The 22,039-nt window shown below is 41.2% G+C and overlaps 1 protein-coding gene across 7 annotated transcripts in view; it reads left to right on the forward strand.

The window, feature by feature from the left end:
- herc2 (HECT and RLD domain containing E3 ubiquitin protein ligase 2) overlaps nt 1–22,039 on the forward strand; it is a 242,326-nt gene that overhangs the window by 134,666 nt on the left and 85,621 nt on the right. For all 7 annotated transcript variants that reach the window (XM_059963844.1, XM_059963845.1, XM_059963846.1 and 4 more), the window contains exons 45-55: nt 6,782–6,924; nt 9,152–9,419; nt 13,262–13,431; nt 13,528–13,626; nt 13,740–13,908; nt 14,041–14,166; nt 16,470–16,578; nt 17,494–17,633; nt 18,566–18,756; nt 19,950–20,055; nt 20,143–20,234. In XM_059963844.1, coding sequence (XP_059819827.1) covers nt 6,782–6,924; nt 9,152–9,419; nt 13,262–13,431; nt 13,528–13,626; nt 13,740–13,908; nt 14,041–14,166; nt 16,470–16,578; nt 17,494–17,633; nt 18,566–18,756; nt 19,950–20,055; nt 20,143–20,234 — 1,613 coding nt within the window. The remainder of the gene's footprint in view (nt 1–6,781; nt 6,925–9,151; nt 9,420–13,261; nt 13,432–13,527; nt 13,627–13,739; nt 13,909–14,040; nt 14,167–16,469; nt 16,579–17,493; nt 17,634–18,565; nt 18,757–19,949; nt 20,056–20,142; nt 20,235–22,039) is intronic.

Here is a 22,039-nt window from a genome sequence, read left to right on the forward strand (position 1 = left end):
TAAGCTCCATGTACCTATCCAAAAGTCTCTTAAAAGACCCTATCATATTCGCCTCCACCACCGTTGCTGGCAGCCCATTCCACGCAATCACCACTCTCTGCGTTTTTTAAAAAAAGCTTAACCCTGACATCTCCTCTGTACCTACTCCCCAGCACCTTAAACCTGTGTCCTCTTGTGGCAACCATTTCAGCCCTGGGAAAAAGCCTCTGACTATCCACATGATCAATGCCTCTCATCACCTTATACACCTCTGTCAGGTCAACTCTCATCCTCCATTGCTCCAAGGAGAAAAGGCCGAGTTCGCTCAACCTGTTTGCATAAGGCATGCTCCCCAATCCAGGCAACATCTCCTCTTAACAACACATACAAAATGCTGGTGGAGTACAGCAGGCCAGGCAGCATCTATAAGGAGAAGCATTGTCAACATTTCGGGCTGAGACCCTTTGTCAGGACTAACCGAAAAGAAAGATACTAAGAGATTTGAAAGTAGGAGGGGGAAGGGGAAATGCAAAATGATAGGAGAAGACCGGAGGGGGTGGGATGAAGCTAAGAGCTGGAAAGGTGTTTGGCAAAAGTGATACAGAGCTGGAGAAGGGAAAGGATCATGGGACAGGAGGCCTCAGGAGAAAGAAAGGGGGAGGGGAGCACCAGCTCCTCTTGTAGGCTTATCTACATACTAGACAATAGGTGCAGAAGTAGACCATTCGGCCCCTCGAGTCTACACCGCCATTCTGAGATCATGGCTGATCATTCACTATCAATACCCAGTCCCTGCCTTGTCCCCATATCCCTTGATTCCCCTATCCATCAGATATCTGTCTAGCTCCTTCTTGAAAGCATCCCGAGAATTGGCCTCCACTGTCTTCCGAGGCAGTGCATTCCACACCTCCACAACTCTCTGGGAGAAGAAGTTTTTCCTCAACTCTGTTTTAAATAACTGACCTCTTATTCTCAATCCATGCCCTCTGGTACTGGACTCTCCCAACATCTGGAAAATATTTCCTGCCTCAATCCTATCAAATCCTTTAATTATCTTAAACGTTTCAATCAGATCCCCTCTCAATTTCCTCAATTCCAGTGTGTACAAGCCCAATCTCTCCAATCTCTCTGCGTAAGACAGCCCTGCCATCCCAGGAATCAACCTAGTGAATCTACGCTGCACTTCCTCAATTGCCAGAATGTCCTTCCTTAAACCTGGAGACCAAAACTGTACACAATATTCCAGGTGTGGTCTCACCAGGGCCCTGTACAAATGCAAAAGGACATCCTTGCTCTTGTACTCAATTCCCCTTGTAATAAAGGCCAGCATTCCATTTGCCCTCTTCACTGCCTGTTGTACTTGCTCATTCACCTTCATTGACTGATGAACTAGGGCTCCTAGATCTCTTTGCATTTCTCCCTTACCTAACTCTACACCGTTCAGACAATACTCTGCCCTCTTGTTCCTGCTTCCAAAGTGGATAACTTCACATTTATTCACATTGAATGACATCTGCCAAGTATCTGCCCACTCACCCAGCCTATCCAAGTCTCCCTGTATTCTCCTGACGTCCTCTTCGCATGTCACACTGCCACCCAGTTTAGTATCGTCAGCAAACTTGCTGATATAGTTTTCAATGCCCTCATCTAAATTGTTGACATAAATCATAAAGAGCTGTGGTCCCAATACAGAGCCCTGTGGTACCCCACGAGTCACCTACAGCCAGTCCGAGAAACACCCATTCACTGCTACACTTTGCTTTCTATCTGCCAACCAGTTTTCTATCCATGTTGAAACCCTGCCCCCAGTGCCATGAGCTCTGATTTTACTCACCAATCTCCTATGTGGCACCTTATCGAATGCCTTCTGAAAATCTAGGTACACTACATCCACTGGCTTACCCTCGTCTAACATCCTTGTTACACCCTCAAAAAACTCCAACAGATTAGTCAAGCATGATTTGCCCTTGGTAAATCCATGCTGGCTCAGCCTAATCCTATTACTGCCATCAAGATATGCCATTATTTCGTCCTTAATAATGGACTCAAGCATCTTCACCACGACTGACGTTAGGCTAACAGGGCGATAGTTCTCCGTTTTCTCCTCCCCTCCCTTCTTGAAAAGTGGGATAACATTAGCCACTCTCCAATCTTCAGGAACTGATCCTGAATCTAAGGAACATTGGAAAATGATTACCAATGCATCCGCAATTTCCTGAACCACCTCTTTTAGAACCCTCTGATGCAGACCATCTGGACCCGGGGATTTATTAGCCTTCAGTCCAATCAGTCTACTCATTACAGTTTCTTTCCTAATGTCAATCTGTTTCAATTCCTCTGATATCTTATGACCCTGGCCCATCCATACATCTGGGAGATTGCTTGTGTCCTCCCTGGTGAAGACAGATCTAAAGTACGCATTAAATTCTGTTGCCATTTCCCTGTTTCCCATAACAATTTCTCCCAATTCATTCTTCAAGGGGCCAACATTGTTCTTAACTATCTTCTTTCTCTTCACATAGCTAAAAAAGCTTTTGCTATCCCCTTTTATATTCCTGGCTAGACTGAGCTCATACCTGATTTTTTCTCTCCGTATTGCTTTTTTAGTTAAGATCTGCTGTTCCTTAAAACTTTCCCAATCATCTGTATTCCCACTCATCTTAGCCCTGTCATCCATCTTTTTCTTTAATGCTATACAATCTCTGACTTCCTTTGTCAACCACTGTAGCCCCTTCCCCCTCTTTGAATCCCTCCTTCTCATCGGAAGGAACTGCTTTTGCTTCTTTTGTATTATCCCCAAGAATATCTGCCACTGCTGATCCACTGTCTTTCCTACCAGGGCATCCGCCCATTTAACTTTGGCCAGCTCTTCCCTGATGGCTCCGTAGTCTCCATTATTTAATTGCAACACTGACACCTCTGATCTGCCCTTATCCCTCTCAAATTGTAGATAAAAACTTATCATGTTATGATCACTACTTCCTATTGGCTCCTTTACTTCAAGATCACTTATCAATTCCTGTTCATTACACATCACCAAGTCCAAAATCGCCTCGTTCTTGGTTGGCTCAAGCACAAGCTGTTCCAAAAATACATCCCTTAGACACTCCACAAACTCCCTATCCTGGGGTCCAGCACCTACCTGATTCTCCCAGTTCACCTGCATGTTGAAATCTCCCATAATGACTGCATTACCTTTAGCACATGCCAATATTAACTCCCTAATCAACTTGTACCCAATATCCATGCTACTGTTTGGGGGCCTGTACACAACACCCATTAGGGTCTTTTTACCCTTACTGTTCCTCAGCTCAATCCACACAGACTCTACTTCCCCTGTTCCTAAGTCACCCCTTGCTAAGGACTGGATCTCATTCCTCACCAACAGGGCCACCCCACCCCCTCTTCCCATATTTCTGTCTCTACGATAGCACATATACCCTGGTACACTCAATTCCCAGGCCTGATCCCTTTGCAGCCATGTCTCCGTTATCCCAACAATATCGTAGTTCCCCATTTTCATCTGAGCTTCAAGCTCATCTGTCTTAGATTTCTGACACTACGCGCATTCAAGTATAGAATTCTTCCCATTCCTCCTCTCTTTGCTTAAAACACTGTCTATTGTACCTAACCCAGCTCCTTGAACTTCCATCAGGCTAATTGCACCTTGAATTTTGATGACCTTCTCAAGATCACCCAAACCTTCTACACATTTAACCCCATGCTCCTTCTGACCAACCCTCTGTACATGTAACTTTTCCAACACATGTTCTGTCTCACCTTTCTCCTTTACACAGTTAATATTTGGGAAACGTGTATTCCCCACCTGTCCCTTATCCTTCATCATATCATCTTCTCTCGTATTCTGGATCCCTGCCCCCTGCACATCTAGTTTAAACCCCCCCGAGCAGCACTGGCAAACATTCCTGCAAGAATGTTAGTACCCCTCCAGTTCAGATGTAGACCGTCCCTTTGAAACAGATCCCAACATCCCTGGAACAAAGACCAATTATCCAAAAACCTGAACCCTTCCTTCCTGCACCATGCTCTCAGCCTCGTATTAATGCGCATAATCATTCTATTCTTCGCCTCACTCGCACGTGGCACAGGTAGCAATCCCGAGATTGTCACCCTGGAGGTCCTGCCTTTCAGCTTCACTCCTAACTCCCTGAACTCTCTAAGCAGGAACCCCTCACTCACCTTACCTACATCGTTGGTCCCTACATGGACCACTACATCTGGGTTCATGCCCTCGTTCTCAAGAATAGCCTGCACCCGATCTGAGATGTCCCGGACCCTGGCACCAGGGAGGCAACATACCATCCGAGACTCCCGATCTGCCCCCCTGACTATAGAATCCCCTAAAACTATCGCTCTCTTCCCTCCTCCCCTTCCTAGTTGAGGGTTCAACCTCTATGCCAGAGGCAGGACCACTACAACTCATTCCTGGTAGGTCATCCACATCAACAGTATCCAGTACGGTATACTTATTGTTAATGGGAATGGCCGCTGGCATGCTCTACTCTCTCTGCCTGCTCCCCCTGCCTCTCTGGACCGTCACCCATCTGCCTACTTCTTGGATTTTTGGTGTGACTACCTCCTGATAACTCCTATCTATCTCTGCCTCTGCCTCTGCCTCCCGAATGATCCATAGTTCATCCAGCTCTCGCTCCAACTCTAACTCGGGCTGATAGGAGCTGCAGCTGGATGCACCTTTTGCAGGTGTGGTCATCAGGGACAACTGTGTTGACCTTGACTTCCCACATACTGCATACGGAGCACACCACTGCTCTGACTGTCTCCCCCATACCTGAACTGGATTGATAGAATAAGTCTAAAAAGCACCTAGCGACCTTACCTTCTTCCCCTCAGCGAGCAATCACACAGGCTTACCGAAGTCCCCTTACGCCGAAGCCCACTTAGCCAAAGCCCAGGACTCTGCTTCCACAAACTCCTGTGTCAAGAAACCTTACTGAACACATCTAACACACTCCACTCCATCTAAACCTCTTGCTCTAGGGAGATGCCAATCGATATATGGGAAATTAAAGTCTTCCACCATGGCAACTCTGTTATTATTACATCTTTCCAGGATCTGTTTTCCTACCTGCTCCTCGATATCCTTGTTACTATTTGGTGGTGCATAAAAAAACACCCAGTACAGTTATTGACCCCTTCCTGGTCCTAACCTGCACCCACAGAAACTCCGTAGACAATCTGCCGTGACGTCCACCTTTTCTGAAGCCATGATACTATCTCTGATCAACAGTGCCATGCCCCCACCTCTTTTGCCTCCCTCCCAGTCCTTTCTGAAACATCTAAAACCTGGCACTTGAAGTAACTTTTCCTGTCCCTGAGTCATCCATGTCCCTCTATTGGCCACCACATCATAGCTCCAAATACTGATCCATGCTTTAAGCTCATCTGCTTTGTTCACAATACTCCTTGCATTAAAATAGACATCTCAAACCGTCGGTCTGAGCATATCCCTTCTCTATCACCTGCCTATCCTCCCTCACACACCGTCTCCAGGCTTTCTCTGTTTGTGAGCCAACCATCTCTTCCCCAATCTCTTCAGTTCTGTTCTCACCCCCTTCCTCAACAATTCTAGTTTAAACTCTCTCCAGTAGCCTTAGCAAACCTCCCCGCCAGGATATTGGTCCCCCTCGGATTCAAGTGCAACCTGTCCTTTTTGTACAGGTCGCACCTGCCCCAAAAGAGGTCCCAGTGATCCAGAGATGTGAATCCCTGCCCCCTGCTCAAATGCTAACGCTTTCCTCATGTTTTTGACGTACCATGGTTAATGCTTATTGTTGACTATTTGCCAACAGAACTAGGTTAGGAAGCTTCACTAAGCAACTTGTAATTAATCAAAGCTCGCACTTAGAACATGAATTCTACTGATCCCTCTGTACCAACACTCACTCAGACCATTATTCCAATTAATAACATCAAAATAGGGGATCTCTGTTGACCAGATGATGGATCCTTTCTTCTCCCAGTCCCTGGTGTGAGGGTTCTTCCTTGCAATGGTGGGTCTCTTGAGAGAGTTATCGCTGATAGCACCAAAGTGTCCTCTACTATATTCGTTCCTAACCAATTAAATATTGCATTCCAGTGTCATAGGCTGTAAGTCATGTGTCTGACCTTTAACACCTTTTTATTGATTCTGCTCCAGACCGGCATCCATTTGTTGCCCTCTTCCCTGCAAGTGACAATGAATCATTTAAGGCTGTTTGTTCTCTTTGGTAACCAGCTCAAATCACTCCAGGCAGGTGTAGACCCCAACATTCACAAACCTGCATGGTATATTGTATCAAAAAAAGTCACAAATGACTTCTTGTTTGTAAATTATCTCTAGTCCAGCATTTTACTTGAAGTAACATTGTTTTTACTTTAAAACACAGAAAGCCAAAGCAACTTCATCTCACTTAATATAAAACAGCCACAACCTGGCAGCCTCCATCCAGGCACATGGCAGGAGCAAGGACTGTCCTCGACCCATTTGAGTTCAGTGTTTTCTTCCAAATTTTAAATCCATCATGGCCAACATTATGTTATAGTAACTTTAATCAACATGAGATTTATGTCCTGAAGTTAGAATCTATTGCTTGGATTATGATGCTTTCTCAGCCATTATAAAAGTTGGCTCTGCAGTTTTCAGCTCTGATGTTTGCAGCAGAGCAAGTGCATGATTTGCTGGAATCTGAACCATCCAAGTGGCAAGCTAAGTAGTGCATGTATTTTTGTACCCATTGTATCTGTTGCTTATTATTATACCGCTTTGTGTCTTCACTTTCAGAGGATGCAACAGTTTCCTCTCCTGACATCGCAGATTTTTCACCTGAGGGACCACAACCCCCTCTGATCTTACTACAGCAACTGCTGAGTGCAGCAACCCAACCATCTCCAGTGAAAGCTGTGTTCGATAGATCAGAGCTTGAGGTTTGTTGTTTGTTTTTCTTTCTTTAAGCTTTCCTTAAACATACTTTTTTTAAAATGAGTAAGCTAATCTGAAGCACTTCCTAGGCAAGTGAGTTTTTTGTTAAATAAAAGTCCGGCTAGTTATCATATTTTCAGTTACTTGGGTGAGTTGCTACACAAAGAATTGTAGTAGCAGTTTCTGTTGCTCTGAAGGTTCTTTATTTCAAAAGTTAGTTATTGGTAACCTTTGTTGTTAATTTACTTCTGGAGCATCCATTTAAAGAAACAAGCGAATGGACTATTTTCAGAAAATTGTTCCACTCTCACTGGACCAGAGCAGCATTTGGACTTAACACCTAAATTTTCCAAAATACAATATCAGCCCTACAAACATTGTATAAATTTGGTGCATGAAGAATGTGCTTAAGATATTTCCCCTTCTCTTTAAATCAATACAGCAGTATTCAGAATACAGAATCATTCAGAATATAGCCCAAGCAAGATACCCATGTCTAAACTGCTCAGATAAATGTGTCGTTTCTGCGTAATCTGTTAAAGTTATATAACACTTTATCAGTGAGTTTTAGCTGTTCCACTTTCAGATTGTTTGTGAGAAATGTTGATTCTCAATGAATGAATCCTCAAAGTAGACGGAAACTTCTCTCTAGTTTTATTAATGTAGTTCTGCAACTAGTTTCCTTTTCTGCTGTCTCAGTCTTTGGATCCACTCCAAACCCTTCAACCTTGTGAAGGGACTGTTCTTCTTCAATTTTATTTATACTTAATTTAGCACTGGAACGTGCATTGTTAATGGGGCCAAGAGACTAGTACTTGGAGAAAAATAATTGAAGGAGATGTTGAAGCAAGAAATACATGGGCCTTTTGGGTCTTGCCCTGCCTCCTCGAGCATGACATTTTCTTCAAAAGGAATTTTTAAAAAGTGTTCATACAAAGCAAATGTGAAAAACAGTGGAAAGTGTTTGCCCTGTGAACTCCTAGAGTTATGAATAACCTGACCCAAGGAAGTCTGCATTTATGCAAATTCTCCCATACATTTAAAAATAGTTTCAAGCTACTAATATTCATTAAGTGTTATGGTCTTAATAAATGTATAAAGAATACATTTTATTAGTTTAATTATGGGGGGGGGGTGATAAATGAAAGGGAAGACTTATAGCAAGTGTGTGTAGGTAGATGTGGTATGAAACCTGACATTTGTGACTTGTGAGAAAATGGATTTACAGATAATTCTCAGGAACAGACCCTTTATGTAACACACAAGCTGCCTAGATTCTAAGAATCTCATTATCTACCTTGTTATGACCCTTCATTGTTTATCTGCACTGCACTTTCTCTGTAGCTTTTGCACTTTATTCTCCATAGCTGTTTTACCTTGTTCTCGCTCACTGCACTGCGTAATGATTTGATCTGTATGATCAGCAATCAAGACAAGTTTTTCACTATATCTTGGTACATGTGAAAGTAATAAACCAACTCCAAGAAGACGTGAAAGCTCCAGGAGCAATGAAGTACAGGATGGGCTGTACATTACAAAGAAGAACTGAGGGATGTAACGCGTCACTGAATGGCCACTTATAATGGCATTCATTGAAAGTGAATCATAAACTCATACACCATGGAAATGGGCTACACAGCCCATCACACCTATGCTGAGCTAGGCAGCCATGTCTGTTGATCTGATATTTCAGCAGTTGGCTTGGAGTCTTCTTTACATGTGATTCAGTTACTTAGCTAGACTCTTAATTGCAACTCTGCTTCTACCATTCTCCCTGACAATTTATTTCTAGGTACTTGTCAGTCTCTGGGGTTAAGCAAAAGTTGCCTCAATTCCCCTCTAAATCCCTTTGTCCTCTCGTCTTGCTCACCTCTGATAAAGTTGACAGGTTGCTGGAGTCTACCCCTCATAATTTTAAAATTAAAACCGTGAGTTTTCAGCCTTATTCTCAGCACTGCTTACATTGCACATGTTTAACTTCTGCATAACTCTAAAAGCTGAAGGAAGTGGCATTTTGGACTATTCACCTAGCTGCAGATATTAGACTTCATGTTTGGAATGGCTTGTTTTGGTGAGCATCTCGTTGATGCAATTGAGAAACTGAAAAATAAACATTCCTTGAGCTCATGCAATAATTGTCCATATCAAAGAAAAAGGTTAAATCATGTTTTTTTATGTACTTTTTGTGTGATGTTTATGCTAATTATCATCTTTATGATATGTTTTTCCTAGGCTGCAGCTCTTGCTGTTTGTCAGTTCTTAGCAGTGGAATCCACACAACCATGTATACCGGTATTTGATGATAGCAGTTCAAGTGAAGCTACGACGCCTGTTACAGTACAGCCTGTGCGATCAATAAAACACAAGAAGCGAAAACCTTCTCCCCCTCCACCTTTGCCCATTGTGGCTCAGCTAATGGAAATGGGCTTTGGACGGAAAAATATCGAGTTTGCACTAAAATCTCTCACAGGAATCTCTGGAAATGCTTCAGGATTGCCAGGTAAGAAAGCTGCAATATTCAGACTTCAGTACTTCCATGTCATTTTGCAGATAATATATTCTTCTCTTTTGAACTAAGTATTCAATTCTGGAGCTGGCTAAGAAAGTACTACACAGAAAGCACAATCTTCGAATAAATCAAATCAGTTTTAATTATCATTCAAACTATATATAGATACCAGCAGAACAAGATAGCGTTCCTCTGGGGTTAAGTTGCAAAACATTTAAAATAGCAAGCAAACAATTAAAATAGCAAGTAACGAAGCATATTCACTCGGAAAAAAACGTATATAGTCTAAGTTCCTGAACAACGAAGTCCAGCTACTGATGATACAGTTTCCCAGCAGTGTGCAGATGCCCACAATTCAGCCTGTCATTCCACTGCTCAAACATGTGAGGGCAGCACCAATGGGAGGCCAGGCCCCAGCTGAACGCGGAGATCATGCTATAAAGCTTCCAGGTCTTCTCTCCAGGTGTGCATCAGCAAGCAAGCCCAAGGCTACACAGCTCCCACGGCATCTATCCCTGCACTAGACAAGGATAACAGGCCTGCGGCAACTTACATTATTACTGTCCAACAGAGTCTTGTGATTGCTCGTGGAATATCCAAGGCAATCTCCCATGGTTATATTGCACCAACTTCGATGCTTCCGAGTAGCAGGCAGCAATCCCCTGCAGCCAGGTCGGTTCCTCTGACATCCCAACCACCTCCTTTCCTGAAATTCTGACTGGCTCCTTCTCTGACACCCGATCAATGAGCTGTTCACTGATGGAGTAGTCCTGCAGTACTTGAAGTTCTTGGAGCAGAATTGTCTTTGGATCATAAAAAAAGAAATTTTACAAGGGAAAAAGCACCTTTGGTTGGCCCCCGAGAGGCTGCTAAGTTCACGCATGCTGCCATCTTACCAGGAATTTTAAAAACCGGGTAAATGAATAGACTAATTTGTAGGGTTTCTCTGATGCCTTTTTGTTGCAATCAGAAACTTGTACCAAAATCAGTTTACCATATATTGTTGTAGAAATACATGGCATGGAAACAGGTTCTTTGACCACACCATGTTTTGACCAAGATGCCCATCTAAGATTGGCCCATTTGGCGATATTTGACCCATATCTGTCTAAAGAAAATATCTTTTAAATGTCGTACCTGCCTCAATCATGTCATCTGGCAGCTTGTTTCCATATGTGAACCACCCTCTGTGTGGAAAGAGTGGCCCTTTGGGTTTAATTAAATCTTTCCACTCTCACCTCAAAACAATGATCTGTAGTTCTTGATATCCCCTGCCCAAGGAAAAAGACTGTGTTAATTCTCCCTATCACTGCTTCTCATTATATTATATACCTCTATATGATCACCGTTCAATGGTTCCATTTAATATCGGAGAATGTATACAGTATACAACCTGAGATTCTTACTGTTACAGACATCAACGAAACAGATGAAAAACCCAAATGAATGAATGACAAGAAAATAATAGAACTCCAAAGCCTACCCCTACTACACACGTGCAGCAGAAAGCTTCACCCCCAAACCCCATCTACCTCAGCAAAAGTAAAAGCCTCCCACAACCCGTCATGCCCCCAAATGGACCAGGATCTAGAGTCCGTAATAAAAAAACCCAACAACAACAACACACTTCTTCCCAACAGTTCAATATGCCACAGTCGCTCTCTTGTGCTCTCTCTCTCGCGAGCTCTCTCTCTCATTTTCTCTCGTGTCCTTTCTCACTAACAAGAGAGAGAGAGGTATCACTCCTACCACAGCGAGAGGGGAGACCCAACAGTTTGCTGTTTCAATATTACGATCTGCAGCGTCGCTTTATTTCCAGTTTATTCAACTTGAGAATCGGCAGCTAACACTCTCTCACCAGCGAGAGAGGAAGAGGGAGACACTCTGACCACCACACTGTTATCTTGATGTTCCGATCTCCCGCAATACTTCCGTCGGCAACACCAGTGAGGAATCGGGTTGTCCACAGGGGCGCACATCTTCCTGGCCACTCCTGGAGATATGAACAATACGAGGCTGCTTGGCAAGCTCCAAGAGTGGGAACCCATTGCTTTGAAGACTCACGGTTTGAATGGAGCTGTAGATCATAAACTGCGACAGGAACCCAGCCACCTTGAAAAGAAAAGGCATTAGAGGAAAGAATTTAAACTTGCAGATGGACTGGGAGAAGTTGCCCTCTAGTGCCATCTTTAGCTCGTCTTCCAAGTCTCCTATACTCCAAGGAATAAAGTCTAAGCCTGTTTGATCCTTCCCTCAAGATCTGGTATCATCCTCTCAAACATTTTCTGTACTCCTCCCAGCTTAATAGGATATGTTCTCTGTAGTAGGGTAGCCAAAACTGAACTTAATACTCCATGCACAAAATGCTGGAGGAACCCAGCAGACCAGGCAGCGTCTAAGGAGGGAAGTAACACGTACATACAAAAACTTACTCCCATTCCAACCTGATGGTCTGTGCCCTTCTTTACTGCCACTTTCAGGTCAGAGAAGCAACACCTCATATTCCATGTGCGTAGTCTCCAACCTGGTGGTGTGAACATTGATTTCTCTTACTTCCAGTAATTTTAACTCCTTCCCCCTTCCCTCTTCTTCTGTTCCCCACTCTGGCTCCTCTCTTACCTTTTCTCTTCTCCTCACTTGCCTATCACCTCCCCTGTTGTTGTTCCTCCTTCCCTTTTTCCCATGATCCACTCTCCCCTCCCAACAGATTCATACTTCTTCGGCCCTTTACTTTTTCCACCCCTCACCTTCCAGCTTCTCACTTCATTCCCCCTCCCTCACCCACCTGGCTTCACCTATCACTTTGTACACATTCTCCTCCTCCCCCCCCCGGCTTCACCCCTGCATTTTCTTATTCTGGCTTCTTTCTCCTTCCTTTCCAGTCCTGATGAAGGGTCTCGGCTCGAAGCATCAACTATTTATTTCTTTCCATAGATGCTGCCTGACCTGCTGAGTTCCTCCAGAATTTAGTAGGTGTTTCTCTAGATTTCTGGCGTTTGCAGAATTTCTTGTTTATCCATGGAGAGGAATAAGCAGTCCCTGCTTCAGGCTGAGACCTTCCTTCACAGGGATCTTGACGAGAAGTGTCAACTGCTTATTCCCCTCCATAAATGCTGCTTGACTCTTCCAGCATTTTAGAAATATAGAAAACATACAGCACAATAAAGGCCCTTCAGCCCACAGAGCTGTGCCAGACATGTACCTACCTTAGAATTACCTAGGTTTTACCCATAGCCCTCTATTTTTCTAAGCTCCATGTAGCCATCCAGGAGTCTCTTAAAAGACTATCGTTTCCGCCGCCAGCAGCCCATTCCACACACTCAGCACTCTGCGTTTTTTAAAAAAAACACACAAACGAAACAACTTACCCCTGACATCTCCACTGTACTTACTTCCAAGCACCTTAAAACTATACCCTCTCGTGCTAGCCATTTCAGCCCTGGGGAAAAGCCTCTGACTATCCACATGATCAATGCCTCTCATTATCTTGTAGACCTCCATCAAGTCACCTCTCATCATCCGTCGCTGCAAGGAGAAAAGGCTGAGTTCACTCAACCTATTCTCATAAGGCATGCTCCCCGATCCAGGCAGCATCCTTGTAAATCTCCTCTGCACCCTTTCTATGTTTCCACGTCCTTCCTGTAGTGAGGAGACCAGAATTGAGCACGATAGTCCAAGTGGGAGTTGAGCACGGTGCTCCAAGTGGGAGTTGAGCACGGTACTCCAAGTGGGTGCTACTCTGGATTTCCAACATTTGCAGAATATTTTGTTTATATATACACCCATCTTCCAAGTGTGGCCTCAATAATGTTGTCTTGATTTCTACTTTGAAGGAGTTGAAGCATTGGTTGGTTGGCTGTTGGATCATCCTGATGTACAGATCACAGATATCTCTGATACTGAGAGCACTCTCTCCGAGTATTCGGATGAAGAAATTCTGGAGGATGTGGAAGAGGTCGAGGCTGCTTGTGCTGTCATTGGTTCTCAAGTGACTATATCCAATGTAATTTTAAAACCGAATATATTTAGCATATTTTAATGACATTTAGTTGATGTGAGTTTTCTGTTAACATTACAACATACTGTTCTTATTTTGTAGCCTTGGGCTGCTGTGGTGACCGAGAGCCAAACTTTTAAGAAACGCGCTGATTTTCTGAGTAATGATGATTACGCTGTGTACATAAGGGAGAACATACAGGTGGGATAATGTTCTAACTGAAATGTTGTGAAACTATTGTTTGAGCATGGTTAATTGGAAAATGTTGCAAGAGATACTGGTCTAAATTTGCTCTGTTTTATTGGATGCTGCAGGTGGGAATGATGGTTCGATGCTGCAGAGCTTATGAAGAGGTTTGCGAGGGAGATATGGGCAAAGTAATAAAATTGGATCGAGATGGCTTGCATGACTTGAATGTGCAGTGTGACTGGCAACAAAAAGGTGGCATGTACTGGGTCAGATATATCCATGTTGAATTACTGGGTAAGTAAATATAATACTAATCGGAACCACACATATATTATGCAGTAGTTGCTGCTTTTGTTTTGAAGTCCAGCTTACCAGATTTGAAGCAGTACCCACCAGCATTACCATGCTTATTTTCTTTTGTCTCAGGCTTCCCCCCACAGAATTCTACTTCCCATATAAAAATTGCAGATAAAGTGCGGGTTAAGGCTTCAGTTACAACTCCAAAGTACAAGTGGGGATCAGTTACTCATAGAAGTGTTGGTGTTGTTAAAGGTAAAGAAATGATCCTCATTTTTCTTTCTGTTTCGGTAAATGTAATCATGTTGACTGTGTTGTTTTGAATAAGATTTGAAATGCTGGTACAAAGTACAATACAATTTTGCAGCAACGGATACACGCTTCAAAATGTTGATACATAAGATCAAAAAGCAGGCCACCTTCCACATTACAGCTGTTAGGTTACAGAAATTTGCTCTTGCAGAATTCATGTTAGTAGCCAAGAATCTCAGATATAGAATGACATTTCCTCTTGAAGAATTTATGTTGTGGGGGAGGGGGAGGTGGTTGAGAAAAATTATACCAAATGGAAAAGGAACAAATTTTATCCATTTAAGTATTTTTCATATTAATTTTCTTGATTCTTGAGCAGTTAATATGGCCTTGAGCTTAGCCGCTCAATTTTTCTGCTCAGCAGTTCTTCCCCCCCCCAACTCTCCTCAAGAGTTTTCCATGTTATTTATCCTCAAGAAGTCTGAAAAAGAATCAAGTTTATATACGCATGTAACCCCGTCACCGTAGGCTTGTACCGAATTAGCTATTACTGTGAATACAAGCTAACAGCAACATAACTTGACAATGCACAGAAATAACAACGAAAAGGTAATTTCCAATAAATAAACATGTCTAAGGTAAATATGATTCAGGTATACACAACCATAAATGTTTGAATGGGCCTCTTAAGGGAAAATGCAGGCAGTTACTTGTATGAACCAACACACCTATGCGAATTTACCATTCGCCAGAAAGCGATAATTTAACTCACACCAGTATAAACTTTGATCAAAATTATATTGACAAAATATTTTAAGCTATAACAAATACAATAATGCTATATAATACAAATAATGAAAAGTGCCCGTCACATATATAAAAATATTAGTCTATAATTGTTGGAGCTCATTGATGCATCATTTTGCTTGAAGACTTGGTCCAAGCGAAACAGAAATAAATACCCACAACATGTCAAGGATAAAGGTGTTGAGCTTTCACTGATGTCGTGTGGTAATTAGTTAACTAAAAGTTATCTGCACATTCTCTATGAGACTATTGTCTAAATGAGGATTCTCTGATAGCAGTATCTGTCCTTCCAAATGGGTTCTGTGAATGTTTCACCATGTTCTTTTGCTATGTTTGTTATCTGTTTCCATTCTTCGATCCCATGCTCTCCCTAGAAAAAATGGCTCCCCTGTTCTTTTCTTGCACTCTCTTGAAAAAAATATTAACAAAACATCCAATCGGCTAATTCAGCAAGCCTAACTTAATCAACTGAAAAACAAACAGCGAAAAAAATGAAATACCCAATTGTATAATGTAATTAAAAGAACATTTTTATACAGCTTTGCATTTTGAGATCCACAAAAATAAAATACCCAATAGCTTAACTGTATTAATAAAATGAAGAATGGTTCCAACACAAGTTTTAAGCCAAATAACAATTGTTATTTGGTTTGAGTTGGATTATAAAACTATCATGCCTATATTTAATATATGTTTAAATGTGTATGTGACCATTCAAACTGAAGGTTGGAAGGTAGAGAGCATCTACGTTCATTTGTGACACCAATGGTAGCTGTTGGTCACTTAAGAGATTGATTTGGAAACTGAGAAGGCAATTACTTAAGTGGTCCCCCACTGTGAACTAGCAGCAGCAGCAGCACTATCATTGAGAGATTAATATTCCATATCATCACCACCAATAATGAGGGGTTCAAAAGAAATATGATTTTCTTAAATGGATAGTTTTCTAAGAATGCATTCATACAAAATACAAGGTCGTCTGTGCAAAATATTATGCTCCATTTTGATTTATAATAAACTATTGTTTAAACACTATCGTGAATACATAAATCAGAGTTTTATATGAGAAATTTTTAACACATTATTTTAGGTAAAGAAGTCTGTATTATTTGTACATTATGTTTGTGATTTGGTAGAAAACTTGCAATTTTACATAATGGTGTAAACTAAATGCAGAGCAAAATTTTGTTGTAACAGTTAAGATTGAAATAATTTTTGTTTTTAGAGACAATGTTATCCCAATGTTAATCAATTTAAATTAATACATTTCTGGTGTACATTTTTTAAGCAGATGAGAAATACTTGTTTTACTTTAATGAATAACAAAATGAGCAATAAATAACTGAATAATTCTTAATGCGCAGAGCAAGATTAAAATGAATTGAAAACTGATTATTTTCTTCATTTAAGGACTAGTATATCTTAGCCTGAATCTGTTATGGTGGTTATTTATAATCTTAAAGTATCTTCATTTTGCATTTGAATTTTAATTCTTTCAGCATTTAGTGCTAATGGGAAGGATGTTATCGTTGATTTTCCTCAGCAGTCTCACTGGACTGGCTTGTTATCTGAAATGGAATTAGTACCCAGCATTCATCCAAGAGTCACGTAAGAAATTTAATAAAATGATGAAATTGGCTGTTTTGCTCCCTATTTTTTTGCATATTTTTCCTCTGAAATAATGAATTAATTTTTGTTTTCTATTGTAAAGATACTGACATAAGGAACTTAACTTCTCTCACTTTTATAAATGGTTTAGTATGCATTCTGGTTCCTTTACACAAAATGTAGTATGCAAAATGCATCACACAAAGTAGGAATCTTGAATTTTATTGAATCTTTTCATTTAATCTTTGCAAAGTTTCATAGTATTTATTGCAATTATGAGATCTGAGAGGAAATGGGATGGATTTAGTTTGAAATCGAGAGAGAATTTCTCGTGGAAGTAAATGAGTTCCGTTTAGTAGTACCTCTGCATTTCTCACTGGCCTCTTCCCTTATCCTTGCCCGCACCCTGCACCCTGCACCCAATGTTCCACCTTGTTTCTATTACTGCTGTTGCTTTACACAACATCTTGCATTTTTGTTATTTTAGAATCATCTTGGAAGGGAAAACCTGTTCTAAAGTTTTCTTCTATCACCACTTCTACCATTGCTGCTTCTCTTTCACCCAAGTCTGCAACCCTGCTTGACACTGAGACAAATTTAGATTATTTTGCTTCCAGTATTTGAGATCATTATTTTGAATCAAAAAGATTTGAATTCTGGCTTCTGATAACTCATCATCTACCTGTTAATCAAGTGTTTTATTGTATCATTGATCACACTCTTTAATTTACATCTTCCCTTACAAGATTTAGCATAATCTCCTTTAAAAATTATGTTGATCGTCCTATAATGCCTTTGAATAAGTTCTTGCTATTGTTGTCAACTGGTCTCTTTTGGCTTATATTTCTTTGTTTTTCAGCCTAGTTATCATGTTTTTTTGGTTTAAGTAGGCTTTATCTCTTTTCCTTTCAACAGATGTGATGGCTGCCAGATGTTTCCAATGAATGGGCCCAGGTTCAAGTGCAGAAACTGTGATGATTTTGATTACTGTGAAAACTGTTTCAAGACAAGGAAACACAATTCAAGACATACCTTCGGGAGAATTAATGAGCCGGGTATGATGCAATTAAAAATAAAATACTACAAAACATTCCAATCATAGTCCACCAGGCCATGCTGACCCATTAATTCTATAAAGGAAAAATGACATGGCTGTTACCAGTTGTCATTTGTATATTTTAGCCCAAAGTTTTTGTGAAGTCTGTTTCAAGAGTGCCAGATAATCCTTTGTAAAATATTTCCCATTCTGTAATTTAAGTAACTACTTGAGTAAAATTATAGGCACAAAATATTCTGTAGAAGCTGAAAATCTAGGGTAACATGCACAAAACGGTTGAGAAACTCAGCCGGTCAGACAGCATTTATGGAAATGAATATACAGTTGACGGTTCAGCCCAAGACCCTTCAGGACTGGAAAGGAAGGGGGAAGATGCCAGAATAAAGGGATGGGGAAGGGGGAAGGAGAGCTAGCTGGAAGGTGATAGGTGAAACCTGGTGGATGCGGAAGGTAGAAGGCTTAAGAAGATGGAATCTGAGAGGCCAGGAGAGTGAATCATTGGAAGGAGAAGGGGCATCAGGGGAGGTGATAGGCAGGTGAGGAGAAGGGGCAGGAGACCAGAGTGTGGCGTAGAAGGGGGAGGGGGAAAAAGGAGTGGAAGGAGAAATCAATGTTCATGCTATCAGGTTGGAGGTGACCTGGACGGACAATGAGGTGTTAAAATGATTAAGACTTTAATTAATTTTCTTTCATATTTTCAATTCTGTACATTATGTTCCATTTGGGGTCTTGAAGATTTTAAGTACAAAGACCATAAGAACATGCATTTGTTTCTTTGATTTTTGTCTTTCTATCCACTGAGCAGGATTATGAAATGGAGGCACAAGAAATTGCAAATGCTTGAATCTGGAGCAAAAAATTTTGAATGCTTTTTAAAAAAAATGGATTTTAAAATAGCATTTTAGGAATAATTTCTATATCTATTTAAAGGACAAACACCTGTATTCTGTGGGCGTTCGGGAAAGCAGCAGAAAAAGCGATACAGCTGCCAGAGAGGAATGCTGTTAGATGATTGGTCAAGAGTTGTGAAAAACTTTGGAGTCTCATCGTCTGTCAGTCAAGCTTCCCGCCTAATTGATGGCTCTGGGCAATGTTGGCAGTCATCAGGCTCACAAGGGAAAGTAAGTGAGAAGTGACTGAGTTGATTAGTTTGTATGTTTGTTTGTCACGTTTTAAGGATCAACCACTGTTCTTTTTGTTTCTGCCGAACTTTTACATCTGCCGTTGCATTAGTTGAGCTTTTTTCTTTCAAATAAACTGAGTCTAAGTTATGTTTCCATATATTTCCTCAATCAAATGCTTTATATTTCTCCTTGCAGGGAGCTTCAGGTTTGGTAGGTTTTAAGTGTATTTAACCTAACTCAGTTAAATAGACCAGTGATGAATCAATAGTCTTTATTTGCATTTTCCATGTAAAGCAAGGGTATATAGCTAATGCAAGGGCAATCTAGGGCTTAACTGGGCCATTTTGAAGGTTTCACTGTTGGTAGCTTCACAGGAATGTTGCATTTTGTGAAAGACTCAACAGTGAAAGTATCAAGTTGCTTTCAGACTCCGCATTTGATGCAGATGACTATACACTTTAAATCTGAGGTTCGTTAAATTTCAGGAGACTTGTACACGGACAGAAGATGAGACAAATCAAATGGGTTTTATGAATTGGGTTTTCTTTTGAAGGTATCTGATTCATACTTTGAGTTGCTTGGTTCACATTTGGCCTGAATGTAAGATGTGAGGCATTGGTGAACTTTCTATTCTGAACAGTTCAAGACTTCTGCATCATTTTCTGTGTATTTTTTATCAATTTGGTTGTTCTGATATTACTAATGTGTATGCCCATTCCAAGTTATTTTGCAATCCAACCTTACAGATATCTGTTACTGTTTGTCAAGGAAGATGAGCATTTTGGGGTTTTTAAGTTGATGATATTAATTCTTGCCATCCTTGGCAGTTGTATGAAAGCAGCACATGGGTTATGGATAATAAGCTGCTGATTGAATATGAAATTAAGTTTCTCTTGCATCCCCACACTACTAACTCGAAGGAGAAAATACTATTTCTCAGGCTGGTTAAATTGCAAATCTTAAGACTGATAAATGGTGAAGCTTGGTGAATGTATCTATTGAGATTGGGGTGATCTACATGGAACTGATGCTTGTGGCTGTTTTGATTAAATAGATGATCTGGATTTCTTTGTGCATTCTATTTTGTTGCATTTCTGATTAGATTTTGTGGGAGTTTGCTCTGAAAAGTAACATAATCGACATCTTTGGTGACAAATCTGTTCTCTTAACTGTGCATTGTATTTTACTAGCACTGGATTCGACTGGAGATTTTTCCAGATGTCCTTGTTCATAGACTTAAGATGGTTGTGGATCCTGCTGATAGTAGTTATATGCCTTCATTAGTTGTGGTCTCTGGTAAGTTAAGTACACCAGTGCATTTGCTCACGCTCATTTTTGTCTATGGAAGATAATTCAAGTCAAATCTTGACTCTTTTGTTTTAGGTGGGAACTCATTAGACAATCTTATTGAGCTGAAGACCATCAATATCACCCCTACTGACACTGTGGTAATGCTTCTGAACGAATGTGTGGAGGTACACGTTTTCAATGTGTTCATTATCTACATGCACAATAGATTTTGTTTCTTTTGCTTTGCACTAAGTCCTAAGATGAAAGGCAGATGTCTACTATTTCTAGGGTTCAGTAGTTCAAATTTATTTTTGTCAAAGGCATACACACACAGAATATAAATGTGATGAAAATTAGCAGTATGTGATGAGGACAAAGAAGTTACCAGAAACTTAATATAAATAATTAATAATGGACATAGTTCGCGGAAATAGTGCTCGGAAAAATTGGGTTGCTAGTGTAACTTAATGTTTGTTTTAGAGAAAGTAAAAGGTTTAATTTTATGGTAAGCCTTTAGAAGAAAGCATGAAAAAGATAACTTATTTAAAAGGTGTGAATACAGAAAGCTATAGCTGGCAGGATTTGGTAAGGTGCTGGAGGATTGGACGATAGCTAATGTTTAAAAAGGCTCTAAGAATAAGTCAGGAAATTATAGGCTGGTGAACCTGACCTCAGTAGTGGATAAGTTATTCTAAGGGACCAGATATTCAGTATTCTGGATGGACAGGGACTGTTCAGGAATAGTCAACATGGTTTTGTCCATGGTAGGTCATGTCTACCAATCTTAGTTTTTTGAGGAAGTTACTAGGAATGTTGAAGAAAAAACAGTGGATGTTATCTACATGGAATTTAGCAAGGCCTTTGACAAGGTCCCCCATGGGAGGTTGGTTAAGAAGGTACAGTCACTTGTCATTCTGGATGAGGAAGTAAATTGAATTAGACATTGGCTTTGTAGAAGGAGTTGGAGAGCGGTAGTAGTAGATGTTGCCTCTCTGACTAGAGGCCTGTGACCTAGTGGTGTGCCACAAGGATCTGTGCTAGATCTATTGTTGTTACTTATTTATATCAATGTTCTGGATGATAACATAAACTATATCAGCAAATTTGCGGATGACACCAAGATTGGGATGCAGTACACAGTCAGGAAGGATATCAAACTTGGAGCGGGATCTGGACCAGCTGGAAAAAGAGATGAAAGTTGACAGGTGAAATTTAAGTGTGAGATGTTACACTTTGGGTAGACAAATCAGGGTAAGACCTGCACATTGAGCGGTAGGGCATTGAAGAGTGTGGTAGAACATCAGGATCTGGGAATACAGATCCATCGTTCCTTGAAAGTGGCATCACAAGTAAGACCATAAGACATAGGAGCAGAGGTATGCCATTTGGCTTATTGAATCTGATCTACCATTCCATTATGGCTGATTTATTATCTCTCTCAACCCCATTCTTCGTCCTTCTGCCTGTAACCTTTATATAGGCATCCGTTAGTCTCATGAGACCATGGATTTGCGCCTTGGAAGGTTTTTCCAGGGCGCAGGCCTAGGCAGGGTTGTATGGGAGACCAGCAGTTGCCCAAGCTGCAAGCCTTCCCCTCTCCATGCCACCGGATGTTGTCCAAGGGAAGGGCACTAGGAACCATGCAGCTTGGCACCGGTGTCATCGCAGACCAATGTGTTGTTAAGTGCCTTGCTCAAGGACACAAACACGCTGCCTCAGCTGAGGCTCAAACCAGTGACCTTCAGGCGCCAACACCTGTAACCTTTGATGCCGTGATTATACAAGAGTCTTTGAACTTCTGCTTTAATTATACATGATGACTTGGCCTCCGCAACCATCTGTGGCAATGAATTCCACGGATTCACCATACTCTGGATAAAGAAATTCCTCCTCATATCTCTTCTAAATTGAAGCCATCGTATTCTGAGGCTGTGTTCTCTGGTCCTGGACTCTCCCACTATAGGAAACATCCTTCCCACATGCTGTCAAC

Source organism: Hypanus sabinus, chromosome 3 (genome assembly GCF_030144855.1).
Source record: "Hypanus sabinus isolate sHypSab1 chromosome 3, sHypSab1.hap1, whole genome shotgun sequence".
NCBI lineage: Eukaryota > Metazoa > Chordata > Chondrichthyes > Myliobatiformes > Dasyatidae > Hypanus > Hypanus sabinus.